Genomic DNA, 14,181 nt, shown 5'->3' with positions numbered 1-14,181 from the left:
ACTGCTTTCTTTCAGAACGATTTTCATCTTCCTAGCATAATCTACAGCTCTGGTATCTTGTGGTAATTGCTCATCCAAGTACCAACCAGGTAATCCTATTAACTCTAGGCTCAGTTAATGTGATTCCATAGATATTTCAGCAAATCAGAGGTATAGTGAATATTTGTAAATATAAATATAGCAAAGTTGTGAACTCAGTATCTTGGGAATCCAAATAAGGAGAGGAAAAGTGACTCAATGAAGGCCATCTTGTCAAGAAATATGGACTTGTAACTTTCCAGATCCCTTTCTGCTTCTGAACCATTCCCCAAGTTAGCTGCCTTTATTTTCAGTCCTTCACATCCAGACGGAAGAGAGAATCAACACAACCCCTTTAGTTCTTTTTCTTCTATTACACTTAAAAGAAAGTTAGACAATAGTTCTTTGCAAAGAAACCATCACTCCAAAAATGGCCCTACCTACAAGTGCAGTGATTACCTGCACTCTCCTGCAGGAAATTTTCAGACAAATCTTGTCTTTTGCTCCAGTTCTAACCCTATTGATGAAGGGAGTAAGGGGGGAGGGGAAAAATCTTGACGTTGTTACATTTATAGAAGTTGGTGGAGCTGCATGTGGTGACAACTGGGGCCGAATTTGGGAAAAAAACACCCTCCAAAGGGCAACCCGCAGACACAAAATGAAAGTGCCTTGAAACGGTGAGTCTTGAGAAAAGAGCAGTTTGGTTGCAGAGAATTCAGGCAAACATAAGTTAAAGAAAAAGGAGTCCTCTCCAAGCCGATATGATAAGCTCTGTTCTCTTCTTGTACCTGCTTGGGCATCATTGCGGAGAGCGTGGATTCTACAATCGCTATGACTAAGCGCCTAGCTCCCGTTAACGCATTGGGTAATTCCACCGGAGGCGTGAATATTAGTCCCAGCTCCCAATAAGAACATCGTCGGTTGAGGGTTCTCGCCTTTGTGTTTAGAAATAGCCACAAGCCCTGCGTCTCATCGGAAGCGAAAAGCAGATTAGGCGGCTCACTTTCCTTAGAAGAAAAGGATTTGGGAGCCCAGCGGAAGTTAAAACTCCAATCCATTTGAGGCGGCTAAGGGGCTAACTTGGCAATGACCGGAAAATTGCAAACAAGCGGATCTGGGACCGGGAATTCTAAGTCAATGGGCTACCTGTCCTAAAATCCACAAATTTCACATCATCAGGTTAGCTATGACTGGGGTTGGACGTTTTTGCAGAAGCTCACAAAGCCCGAGCAAGAAGTGAGATCTATACAGAATGCAGCGTTTTGCGTTCCCCTTATCTCTATTCCAAGAAATCTGTCTTTCCTCTCCTCGGATCGCAGCTGTCGGACTCCTGGTTTGGAGAAGTGGCTTTTGCCGATTGTTACTTCTTGTTTCTCAAAGACACCCCTCCCCCCCTTAAGAAAACGCTCCAGTAAGGCACTGCATGGGATCCGTCGTGACCTTATTTTTGGACCACGCCGAAAATGATCATTTGGATGAAGCTTCGCGTATTAGTGCCAAGGCAGCTGACTTTTGGTTTACTTGGGACTCTCCGCCGTAACTGGTGTGGCTAAATCAAAAGACAGTCGCCGCCTCCTCTCCTTTTTGTCCAGCTCGACTCCGGGTGGTATATTTTCTTCGCAACAAATACGGAAGTCGTTTAGGATTTCTTCTTCTTCCAGGACACTTTTTGATTTTTTTCCATTTTGGGGTTTTCTGACTATCTGCTATCTAAGTACTTCAACGCCGCAGATCTTCCCAATGAAAAGCAAACAGATCTGCCCACTTGCTTCGTGGGGAACACTGCAAAAGGTTTGGTAAATTTCCCACTCGATTTTTGTTTTTGTTTTTTAAACCTATAGATTCGGCTTTTACCGGAGGCGCGGTTGCGCAACTGGACTTTCTTTTCCTGTTTCAGCTTGTATATATTACTCTGTTCCTTTCGGCAGCACCTTCGCAAGCAGCAGGTGGGGAGGATTATCAACATCACTCACAGAAGCTACGGTTAGATTTCTCCTACTCCCCCCTCCTTCCCGGCCCTGCCTTATTCAGCGGCTATTTCTCCTCGCTCACCCCGCCCCCTCCTCTCCCCCTCCCCACGCGGCTCTTCTTTTTGCGTGGATGCCACTGACGGCGCGCGCGAGAAGCAGCGGTGGCTGCAGGCTGGGAAATCCCTGTGCGTGAAAAAGCAGCCGCTATTGCGGACTTCGTCCTTTTGGCGCGGCTGCGGTGTGTATGTGGGGGGGGGGGGGGGGACTGAGCGCAGAAGCCACCGAGTGAAAAAAAAAAAAGAGGAGAGTTGAATCCGTTTCAAGGGAATCTGCCTCTTTCCCGCTGCTGCGCTCAGGATCGCCATCCCGGCTCCGCCTCCCCTTCTCCTCGGCGATCTCTCTTCGCAGCCCAGTCTCGGATGGTGCCTTGAGGGTGGAAGAAAAAGGGATCTTACTGGAGAAGAAGAGGAACCCGGAGCAAGGCTATTCCCTTGCTACCTCCGGACAGAGGAAAAGAGATTTATTGGCGGCCGCCGGCCTGACACTAAACTTTTATTGCAGTGTCTCCAGCCCGCCCCACTCTTGCTCTTGGACCCAGAAAGACTGCAGCGCGCAGAGCGAAGATCCTTCGCAGGTTGGCGAGGGTGGAAAAGACGCCATCTCTTGCTTGGGGCAGACACTGAAGGGCGCTCGGTAGGCGGCGGCGGCACCTCCAAGACTGCGTGGCCCTCCGGGGTCTCGCTCCCAATTTCTGCTTGAGAGATTCTCCTGGGTTAAATCGCTTCTGGGCTGAATTGTGATTTGTTTCTTTCTCTCTCTCTCTCCTTTCCTGGTCCTACTACGCCGGCCGGAGGAGACGCACTTTTACTTCGGCTTGATGTGCTGCCACGAGGCGGGCGACCTGAGCTTAGCTGACTTTAAAGGGCTTCGCCTTTAATAATAAGGATTGCGCGGCGGGCCCCCAAAGATGACTAAATCCCCCACTGGGTGAGCCCATTTTTGCCCTCTGCCCCCTTCCCTTGTTCTCTTCCCTCCCCCCCTCTCCCTGGAGAAGCCTTTTCTTCCCACTTTGGGGGCCTCACCCCACCTCGTCCCACCCGGGAACTGATGACAGGCCCACCCGGCTTCTTCCCTTCTGTGCGCCGTAATAACTCTAAAAGGCCGGACGAGCTCGGCCTCCAAATTCTCTCCGAAAGACTGGTTGCTGTGTGGGAAACTGGCGATTAAAGCGGGAGGAGAGAAGCCCGCCTCCCTTCCGCGCCGGAGCCTGGGAGCTCCCTGTTGGCGGCTGTTTGCCGTCGCCCGGAGTCGAGCTTTTGCGTCTCTTCTTCCTCCCTCGCCTTTCTTGGCCGGTTATGCAGACTCCCGGCGGCTGCGGCGGCCGCTGCTAGCCCCTGAAGCTGGCTGCTCTGGAGCCGAGCGGTGGAAATGGTCGCTCCTTGCCAAACGGCGGGGCGAGAGCGCGAGCGAGTGCAGAGGGGGACGTCGAGCTTCTGGGCTGAGCGTGTGCCGCGCGCGTGGGCTCCCGGTTGCTCGGCTCTCCACCGTGGAAGCCCTCCCGTCTCTAGATGGAATTAGTGGAGAGCGAAGCCCCTTGTGTAAGGAACAGACATGATCCATGGACGCAGCTTGTTTCACAGTGAGTACCGCTTCCCCCGCGCCCGCCTTGGACTGAGACTTGAACGCGCTCTGCCGGGCACTCGAGTCGGCCAACCCCCTCTCCCCTCCTCCTCCCCCCTCCCTCCGGCGAAAGGTTGTTGCAAACTAGGAGAAGGAGATCAGTTGCGGAAAAAGGTGAATGGCGTAGGTGTAAATCTTTCCCCTGCCGCCGCCTCAGACGCTTCCCCCGCCCCCCTCCCCCACGGAATCGCGAATCTGGACACCCTGACTCCTTGAACTAGAACCGCGAGGGAACTCCTGGCTCTTCGATCCGGGTTGCGATCTAGAAGAATCCAGTTGGGGGCAAATCTGCCCCACAAACCCATATGCGGAAAGAGGAGGGCGGATGGGGCCGAGAGACCTTGTCCGCTAAAACTCTTCACTTTTTTTTTAAAACCCCCTTATAACAGTTAAGCTAACCGAGATTTTAAAACCGCGCAGAAGTCGGTGCATTCTGGAATTTGGCCAATTCCGGCTGGTGGGGCGCCGGGGGCCCGCTTCAGTCTATTATTTGCTCTCGTTGGGAATCCGGTTCTCTGAAATTCACTGGAACTTACTTCTGTGTAACCAGGTTCAAAATCAGAATGGCCCTGTGTCCCTTCCCCCTCATCTTCAGTTCTAGGTTGTGTATGTAGATTGAGTCCCAGGTAGGCGTGAGGGTGAGATTTTCACCGAATGAATGGCAAATATCCGTCCCTGCAGCCAGCTGTCTAAATTAATCCAAACTCATTAATTACTGACATTATTCAGGATTAAAACAGGCTGCTGGACTTGAGTAGTTCTATTCTTCCTCCTTCAGGAAGCCCTGTTATTACATTTAAGTCACTGGCTGGTGATTACTGGCTAGCTCTAAAGTTACAGTTTTCCTTAGGTTCCCTAGGTTTCTTTCAGTATTTAAAATTCTCAAGTCGTATGGTATAATCCTTTATTAAGCTACATGCTTTCACAAATACTAGTGGAAACTGAGAGAAATATTTTCATTTAATGGTACTTACATATCCAATTCCATAAACAGAAATAATATCTTTATTTATAACCCAGATTAAATAATGAAGTTAAATATGTTTAAACACATCTCAGCAAACGTAGTACAAAACTGCCTCTAATACATGATTTATTTGACTAAAAAGATCAATTTTTTTGAAGGGTCAGTGATGAGCCCCTAGATAAATTTGTTTTCAGCTTATTTTTTTCTGTTCTCACTGGATACAGTACAGACAAGCATTAGTATCTTGAAGGAGGATGTGAATCAGAAAGCTTAATGGGAATGGGATGTGAAAATGGAGACAGTACTATTCTTAATTTTGGCTTTAAAAGAAAACTGCTTTCTTTCAAAGCATAGTGAATGGATTTTTTTTGAGTCAGGATGGTAGTAGTAAGATGTTCATTTTCTCCTTTTCTGTACAACTTTATTTGATGGAGGTCATAGCAAATCATCAGATGAAAGGAAAAGGGATTTAGCATTAATTCATTTCTAGTCAAGTGAATAATTTAATTTAAAAAGTTATTTGTAGTTAAAACCATCTGGTTAATATTCAAGTGCTCGGTAGCTAATAAGATTCATAATTTCTCCAATAATGTGCAAATAGAGTCATACATTAAACAATATTAAGCTCATTTGATTACTATTAAATAATTCTTCCATTAAATTTAATGGGGTGTGTCCATATCTTTTAATTTACATCATATCAATAGTCATCTCAAGTGTATTGGTTATTACTATGCCCATTTTTTCATAAGTAGATGAAGCTGAGGGATATCATCCTGGCTTTGAATTATTTTAGTTATTTCAGTAATTCTAATTCAGTAATTTAGGGTTAAATTCTGTTAACACTTTGGAATAAACATGGTAGAACGTTTTGCAAAGTAAACCTGCAAAGAACGTTATAGTATGATTACGAGTATATAGTACATGATTCAATAGCAAACTACTCATCAGCTTTTCTTATGAACATCTAAATAAATCTTATGTCATTTATATACACTGAATCATCTTTCACTATATAAACATAAACCTTCATCTAAATATTTGTTAAAGGAGGCAAACATATTCTCTGGATGTTTTGGACTACAAATCCATGATGCTTATTGCTGATCAGGTTTCAAAGCATTAAGAATGTAACAATTTGATTCATATCAGTGAATGGAATTAGGCATGAATAACTGAGCACAGGTTTCCTACTTTAGCAAAGAGGGATGCATATTTTAATACTGTGTATGATTTTTTTCAGAAGGTAGCTTGAGTTTCAACAAGGATGTTTCCAGACAAGATTTCTGGTTTATATTTATAGAATTTTGTTTGTGACTTTGCTTTCTCACCTCAACTTCCTTCCTTTTCTTACCACAAATCATTCACTAAAGACAGAGAAGCAGAAGGGAGTAGGAAAGCTCAATGGCTTTTGATTGGTAATACAAAAAGTTCTCTGTCTGAAGTCTCCAGTTCATAGTATAAATGTCAGAATCTGTCTTTGAAAGAACAACATATAAATCATGGTTTTCTCTTTCTTGTTTTGGAATTGTGGAAATATATGCTCAGTCTGCCTATTTAAACATAAAATTTAAATACTTAGTATATTCCATGGTGGCAGCTATTGTTTAGGAACAAGAAAATAAAATGACAGCAGTAGACTTCAAGTATATTCCCTCCCCTATGGCCCCTGTCTAAATACACAATTTTTCTCCTTTCGCTGTTTCTTAAATGTACTGATATAATTTCAAAACCCTGAAATTTCTTTAAAGTGTTTTGGAAATCCAAGATGAATAATGCATTTAGTTAATAGCAGAGTTTTCTCTTAACAGTATTTCTTACTAAATACATTTTTGACAGGACAGAAACCTTTTTGTTCAATCAATTTATTATACAGTGGCGTTTGTCTCAGAATATATTGCTGACTTCCAAAACAAAACTTTTGTTTCAAAGAAAAGTGGGTTATGTTGGTATTATGAAATATAAAATACTGGTAAATAATATTTAACTCAGAATATCATGTTCTCTCAACTAAAGTTCTTTGACAACTAACAGAACTATGTGCATTGATTTGGGCACATATGGGCAATTCCACAATATGAGGCTAAAAGCTCAAGGAATAGCTTGAAGTTGGCTGGGCTTCAAACTTGTGAGTGTCAAACTCACACGGTCAGGGTGTAAAGTCAACAAATGACCACTATGGGGAAACAAGTTTTAGAACTCTGGTGTTCCAGTCCAAGATTAGTAACAATAGTGATTATTTCTCTAGTTTATTCATACTTTGTCTCAAACCTAGAATGTTCCCAAAATCACATTTAGCAACAGGCTGGAAGTGGTATCTGTGTACAGACATTTCTTATCTGCACAGTTTATTATCTTTTTATAACCCATACAATACCAAGGTAGGATTATGAAGCAGAATTAAAAGCCCAAGAACTGTGCATGACAAAATGCTGTGATTCCATCATTTTAAGAGGAGGATAATAAATAAAATAACAAGATAGCAGGTAATATCAAAAAGTACTGGGGACCATATGTGGACCAGAATTGACCAAGCATAAACTAAATCTTTTTTAAAGTAGAACACTTCTTCAGCTGCTATGGTACTATTAGAAGGCAAGGAAATTTGAAGTTTTAAAGTATTAGATAGCAGGACAGAAGTTTTTAGAATCCTAGAAGTATCCACAGTGATTTGAGGAAAAATGCGAAGAGTAGATAGTTGAGGGACCATAACCTGTCAGGCCTCAGGACTTCTTCAGAACCAAAACAACATAACTTTGAAACAGTTCGGAAGGGACATTGCAGGTGTTCTAGTCCAACCACTTGTCCAAGGAAGAGATTATACCAAATGACTATCCATCTCTTCTTAAACACTTCCAGTGAGGAAGCACCCACAACTTCTGAAGGCAAGCCATTCCACTGATTAATTGTTCTCACTGACAGGAAATTTCTCCTTAGTTCTAGGTTCATTGTCTCCTTGACAAGTTGCATCTAGTACTTGTCATGTTCTAAGGTGCTTTGGAGAATAGGTTGACCCTCTCTTCTCAGTGATTTATCTTTTAATATTACAAATGGAGAAATTTGTAAGCTTTATTGTACTATCAAGCTTCAGTTCAGCCTTATGGAAAGTGAATCAATGTAACAAGTTCCCAATGACAAATATTTGTAAATGGTAATGAATTAGTGAAGTGCGTACCATGGCCATACCAAATCAGTTATATAAGATCTGGTTGACTCAGCCTTCTAGCCTTCCAAGGTTAAAATGACCCAGATTGTTGAGGGCAATATGCTGATTCTGTAAACCACTAAGAGAGGGCTATAAAGCACTATGAAGTGGTATATGAGTCTAAGTCTATTGCTATCTGAATATTGCTTATCCTCCTTTTTCTTAGCAGTTGCTAGCGCTTTTAAATAATGTTTGCTGATCTGTTGCAAGGCACCCTAAGAGGAAGATCTAAGAAAAAGTGGTAATGGGATTCTAAGATTGTAACTAAAGAAAATTCATAAATGATACATTTAAGTTCCCAGTAGTTATGGGGCAGCTAATTCTATGAAGCCACTAGTGGATACATAGGGGAAGAAATTCTGCAGATTATTTTTTCTAGGATTTCCTTAAATTAATGCTTTTAAGTAGCTTACATGCATCAAAAATAAAAAAAAATGCTATGATCATAAGATGTACAGAACATCAGAGATAAGTTTTAAACTTCAGCAGCATATACCGTATGTATTAGGTGCACATATTTCTTGATTGGCATACCTGTATAAATGGGGAAAGGGGAAAATTATGCTCAATGAAAGCACAACAGAGTTGGTGTAACAATGTCAGTGGACTCTAGATGTTAGAACTGAATAGGTGCATTATTATTATTATTCACCTAATTTTCTAAATACCCAGCTTGATTCTGCTGTAAATATATGAAATTAAAGTACTCATTTACAGGTAGGACATTTTGGTAAATAATCTTATGAACTAAGCTTAGGTCGGAACATAGACGGCATAGTTCGAGGCTATCGAGGCCTAAAATTTCAAGCCTGTTGGTATAGGGAATTTTATTTCGAGCAGAGGATTTGAGTACTCTTCTAGTAAAATATAATGAGACAAACTCCATTTTTACAAGTTTTCATTCCAATATCTGACACAAGTACACCAGTTGCATTATTGCTATCATGATACCATCAACTGTTATGGCCATGTAGCCCAACACATTTTGGATAATCTCAGTCAAACCTGGTCAAGATTACAAAATGATGGCCAAGTTCTAAAATGGCAGAGGTAATGTCTTGGAATGTTTTGTGGGAGGTTTATGAGGCTATGTATCTAAAAGCAGTAGATAGGGCTTTCTGTGAGACCATATCCACCATTTGAAGACTTGATCCCGATTTCTCCAAGCTGGCAAAATCTTCCAAGGAGGAGACAGGGACCTGGCTCTAGGGAATAATCAACACCTCACTGTAGGGATGGGAGATAATAGCTGTTCTGCAGAAAATCTGAACAGCTATCCATGGTAGCCTTCTAGGCTATCAGCAGTAGTTAGCAGTAGGAAGACACCATTTTACTTAAGAGTAGTTCCAATCTAGTTGGGGGCTATAAGAAAGAGATTGTTCCATGAGGCACTTCAGTATAGGGTTAATCCTCTCCTCCATTTTATTCAACATTTGCTTTATATTAGACTGTCCTTGAAGACTATCTAGAAGATTCAGCTGGTACAGAATTCTGCTTTCCAGTTGATACAATTCACTATTACCTCTACTGCAAATAACTATGACTGGGAGTTGCAAACTAATAATAACTGGAGTCCTAATACTGAGCTTTCCAAACTAGCATCTTATCAATTGATTTAAAATCTTAATGCAGACTTCAGTAAGTCTGATAACACTTATTCTCCAGTGTTATCTGTCTTTAATATTGTTTTTTTAAAAAAAAAACAAATATTTTTAGCTAGTTTGGCCACTCATAATAAGGACAAAACATTCTGAATATCTGGGAGGACACTTTAAGTCCTTCAAAATCCACTCTTTGGCACAATCTAAACAGTCAAGTAACCTGAAGATTTAATGTGACTTGGTCTGTTGGGCATGTATGTTGTCTCATATGTATATATATTACTGTTTACAATTGAAGTTTCCCTTTGAATGTTTGCACAGCATTTTCAACTCTTTAAGTTCTGTTGAAACTATTTTGACAAATTAACTATTTTGCACATAACTACCAATTCAGAAATTAATTTTCCACTGAAATAAATCAACAGTACTCGTAACAATAATTTCACATACCTGGCCCTTCTAATTATTTTACACTGGCTATTATATTAAGCATCTGTAGTACCTTCATTTTCTTCTGCTCTGCAGTCAGATTAATGCATAAGGGTAAATTGTTTTGCGCCCAGCCTTCTGAACTAGATTTAACAATCCAGACTGCAAAAATCTGGTGAACTCTACATTAAAGTTAATATTTTTTTGTTTTCTGCTTCCTTACTCTCACCTAGTAGTACTCAAGAGTTTTGAAGCTCAGATCTGATAGCCCTATAATGAACATACACTTAGAAGAAATCAATTTGAGGTAGGAAGCTAGCAAAGTTAGCAAAGACAATACTTGACAAGGGGAACAAAGTAATGGTTGCATAAGCACCATTTCTGTAGAATGGTATGGCTTTTGATATTATATTCAAAGAGTCGTTTGCACCGAATAGCTGCTTACTGAATATCATTTGCATTAGGATATACAATGTACAAATGACACTTGCATTCTTTGTATATAGGATGGTCTATATGCTCTTCAGAGATGAATTGTTGCAGTGAATGGAGGTTACTAAACTACAAAGCTATTACAATTTGAAATGCAAGTGCTGTAAAGTTGCCCATTTACCAATATGTATTTTATGTGAAAAGAAATGCTAAATTTTATCCTTATTGAAAGTACTATTGCATGCATTCGCATTTTAAAACAGAGCTTCAATCATTGTGAACCAATGCCAGCTTCGGTTTGAGAGCTTTAAAAATTGGTCATTCATACAAAGCATTCATTATATAGTTTCCTACAATCAAAATCTGTAATAATCCAGTGAATGGATTAACTCTTTCTATGGTTTACATTTTGATATTTAGTATTTCTTCAAGGTCATCTAATGAATGAATTTAATAAACAGCCAGTTGAATTCTCTTTCATCCAGCTAGTAGGCTTTTGAATACCATTAAGAAATACTTGTTTTAAAAGTTTCTGTGCTGTTTGTATTACATTTTTTTGCAGGCACTAAGAAACATTATTTCAACTGCAATAACACAAGGGCTATCAATAGATTCAAACTCAATGTAATTAGCTCTAATCTTGATTGTAGGAAATATGACTTCTGCAATAGAGTAGTAAATGTCTGGAGCACACTACCTGATCCTGTTGTTAGTCTCTCTAATCCCCATACCTTTTACCTTAAACTGTCTACCGTGGACCTTTCATGTTTTTTAAGAGGTCCCTAAGGGGGTGCGCATAAGCGCACCAGTGTGCCTACTGTCCATGTCCTACTGTTCCCATTTATATGTACTCATTTTATGTATTTATGTCTATGTTTGCTTATTTATTTCTTTTATTTGTGCCAAATTTTTTCATGTGTCCATGTATATGTCTATACTGTTACTTGTTTCCTTGTACTTGTTGACAAATAAATAAATTAAATTAAATTAAATTAAATTAAATTAAATTAATAAATAAACTTTATCAGTGGTATCAGATGGCTGAGAATTGTATATCAGAAACATCTGAGGGAGGACAGATTGCCTGGCTAAATACATCAATATACTATTATTCAATATTCCTATGGCTAGTTAAATGTCATCACTAACTATAACCATAACTATAACTACTATAACTATCTGGTGTGCACATAACTGACATAGTTAATACCAAAATCTCATAAAATATCATCCAGGTTTTTTTCTTTCAAATCTGTAGTGTAGATTTATGCAGAAGTAAGTTCCACTGATTTTCCTGAGACTTATTCCATGAAAATAGCATAGGATTGCAGCTCTGGCTATATACAGTATTTAAATGGTGTCTCCTCAATGTATCTCTTACTAAATTCTGAGCACTCATGAATCAAAATGTTTCATGCTTAAAAGATAAGTCTATTTATTCCTTTTGCTGTGTGGCTTTTATTATGAATATGTAACCACATATTTAGGATTACTATGTTCTTATAAAAAATAAGTACAGCCAAACAAAATATACCGTTTGTTCTTTCTTTAGCATTTCCTACATTGGATTAAGGTTAACGATAGGGTTGTCCTAACTAATTTCTTATTTCAACTAATATGTTTTTATTTTCCAGTTGTAGCAAGTTTTATCATCCTACACTGTGCTGGGGCAACAAAAAAAGGAGCAGGTATGTTTTTAGAAGAAAATAATCCTATGAACTGGTTTTGTTTAAAAATGTTTAAAACTTGAAATGATTTATGTTTTTCTCAAACAATTTAGTAAAGAGGGGGGCGATTGTAGTGCTTATTGTTCTGAACAGGTTTAAAATAGTTTAAAATAAAGCAGACTATGACATTTAATATTGAAAACACATCTTATTTCCAAATGTAGATCAGCACTGAAACATGTTAGCCAAAAATTAATGAATAAATTTTCTGAATTCCAATGCAGCTGCAGGTCTAGCATGTTTCTGTTTGAATCAGGAGGCCAAAACAGGTAAAATAAGATCCTAAAAATTGGACCCTATAATAAGAGTAACATTTCAATCACATCCTGGCCAACAATTATATTACAGTTGGTAAACTTAGAAACGGATGATTACATTTATGGAATCAATGAATGTCAAGCCCAGAAGACATATAAATCAAATTAAAAAAAAAAAAGACATAGAAAGTGATCTAGTACAAATAGAATATTTGTAGCTTACGGTTGAACTATGGAGTCTTTGGTACTGTCTGAGCTTGAATATTTGCTTGCAGACATTTCTGTAAAAAGATGGATTGGTGACATTGCAAACATTTATGCTTCTTGGCTGGAAATATGAATGAACAGGTGCTGCTGCTACTTTCAAATGCAAAACAAGCATTTCATCTCCAACAGTTCCTTTCTGGCTAAGAATACAAATGGAATTCCTAACTCACAGATAACTTTTTTTTTTAAATGCTATTAGTAAGTCAACTGGAATATAAAGTAATAGTAGCAAGAATTTTCTGATCTGATTCACAAATTTAACTAAGCCAAATCTTGTTTCCCCCAAAGTTTACAGAGGAAACAACTGACTGGTTTAAAACATGTGTTCCATTATAAAGCCTTCTTTGCAAAGTCTTGGTTTACAAATCACAATGAAAACTAAACCTGCCACATTCTGGATTAATGTGATTTGTGAACTCAGCCAATTTTAAATATTAATTACTATGCAACCAGTATTGCCTATCAGCTCATCTAAAAGATGGATTCCTAAAGATATAGAATTGCTGAAAAATGATTCTGACAAAATTAAAAACTGCAAACATAACCCAGATATGAAGCTTTCTTAACAAGTAATTTGTTTGATGCTATTTTAGTACATTTGGAATCCTAAATATCCAATGTAATTCTAATCTGATATAATTTATAGGTCTATGAAGTACAGCTAGTCAAATTTCTACCTCAGACCAAGAGCTATAGGTTGTCCTCAGAATGCAACAGCAATTAGAACTAGGATGGCTCTTGCTAATTGATCCATTAGTAAAGTGTGAATCACATAACTTCACCACCTAGCGACAAAAGTTCCAGCATTCGGTTGCTATTCTTAAGCAAAGACTTCATGTGAACGAAATTTCTGATTTCCTGCCAGCTTCTGTATTGGCTTTGCTTGTGGGAAACTGGCAGGTAATGTCAGAAACTGAGACATAACCATGAGCTAGGTGTTGAAGGCTCAGATCACAGTTACATCACCTGAGGATGTTGCAACATCCAGAACTTCAAGGATAAGTTCCCCTTGTGTTCAGTGCTGTCACAAATATGAATGGTCATTGAATGAGTGGCAATAATTCAAGGACCACTTGTATAAAGATTGAAAGTAAGTAAACTCATCCTCCTTCCTGTCTACAGATATGGATTACAAGGAACTAGGAAGTATAAATTACCTTCAATACTTGTTGCCTGAGTATACTTTGAATAGTTTTTTCTCCTATATGTAATTTATCTAGTACTATTGCCACACATAACAGAGTTAACTAGCTTATTAATCAGAATATTCTTAGGTATGTTATAAAATGTTTTACTGAATTAAAGATACATTATGTCCTCAGCTTTCCCATGTAGGCTTTATTTTTGACAGTCCATGTTTCCTGTAGGATTTCTAGGAATTGAATTTCTTTATGTGCTGTAGAGTTTTCCAACCTACTGACATGAGATTTACAGATCGACCAATATCCTGAATCTTCTTTTTTTCACTCTTTTTGAAGACAGAGATAGTTTCTTTTTCCTTTTCTTGGCTTCTGACATTTTGCAGGTTTTCCTAAATTCAAAATGTAGTCTGAGAATCTGTGAACAGATTCCTTCTGTGCCTAGGAAGTTATTCATTTGGAACAAAAGAAATGAACTTTACTGAAAAG

General features: G+C 39.2%; 1 protein-coding gene across 1 annotated transcript in view; it reads left to right on the top strand.

Moving 5' to 3' along the window:
- Positions 1-14,181, top strand: part of NETO1 (neuropilin and tolloid like 1) — a 98,323-nt gene that overhangs the window by 8,871 nt on the left and 75,271 nt on the right. Inside the window, exon 3 of the mRNA XM_070940993.1 lies at positions 11,855-11,990. Within this exon, the coding sequence (XP_070797094.1) occupies positions 11,855-11,990 (136 nt within the window). The remainder of the gene's footprint in view (positions 1-11,854; positions 11,991-14,181) is intronic.

This window comes from Pituophis catenifer, unplaced genomic scaffold, assembly GCF_029215685.1.
Source record: "Pituophis catenifer annectens isolate HBS135680 unplaced genomic scaffold, rPitCat1.0.hap2 SCAF_3, whole genome shotgun sequence".
In the NCBI taxonomy this organism is placed as follows: domain Eukaryota; kingdom Metazoa; phylum Chordata; class Lepidosauria; order Squamata; family Colubridae; genus Pituophis; species Pituophis catenifer.
The sequence above is the reverse complement of the archived record's forward strand: the minus strand, read 5'-3'. Positions and strand labels throughout refer to the sequence as shown.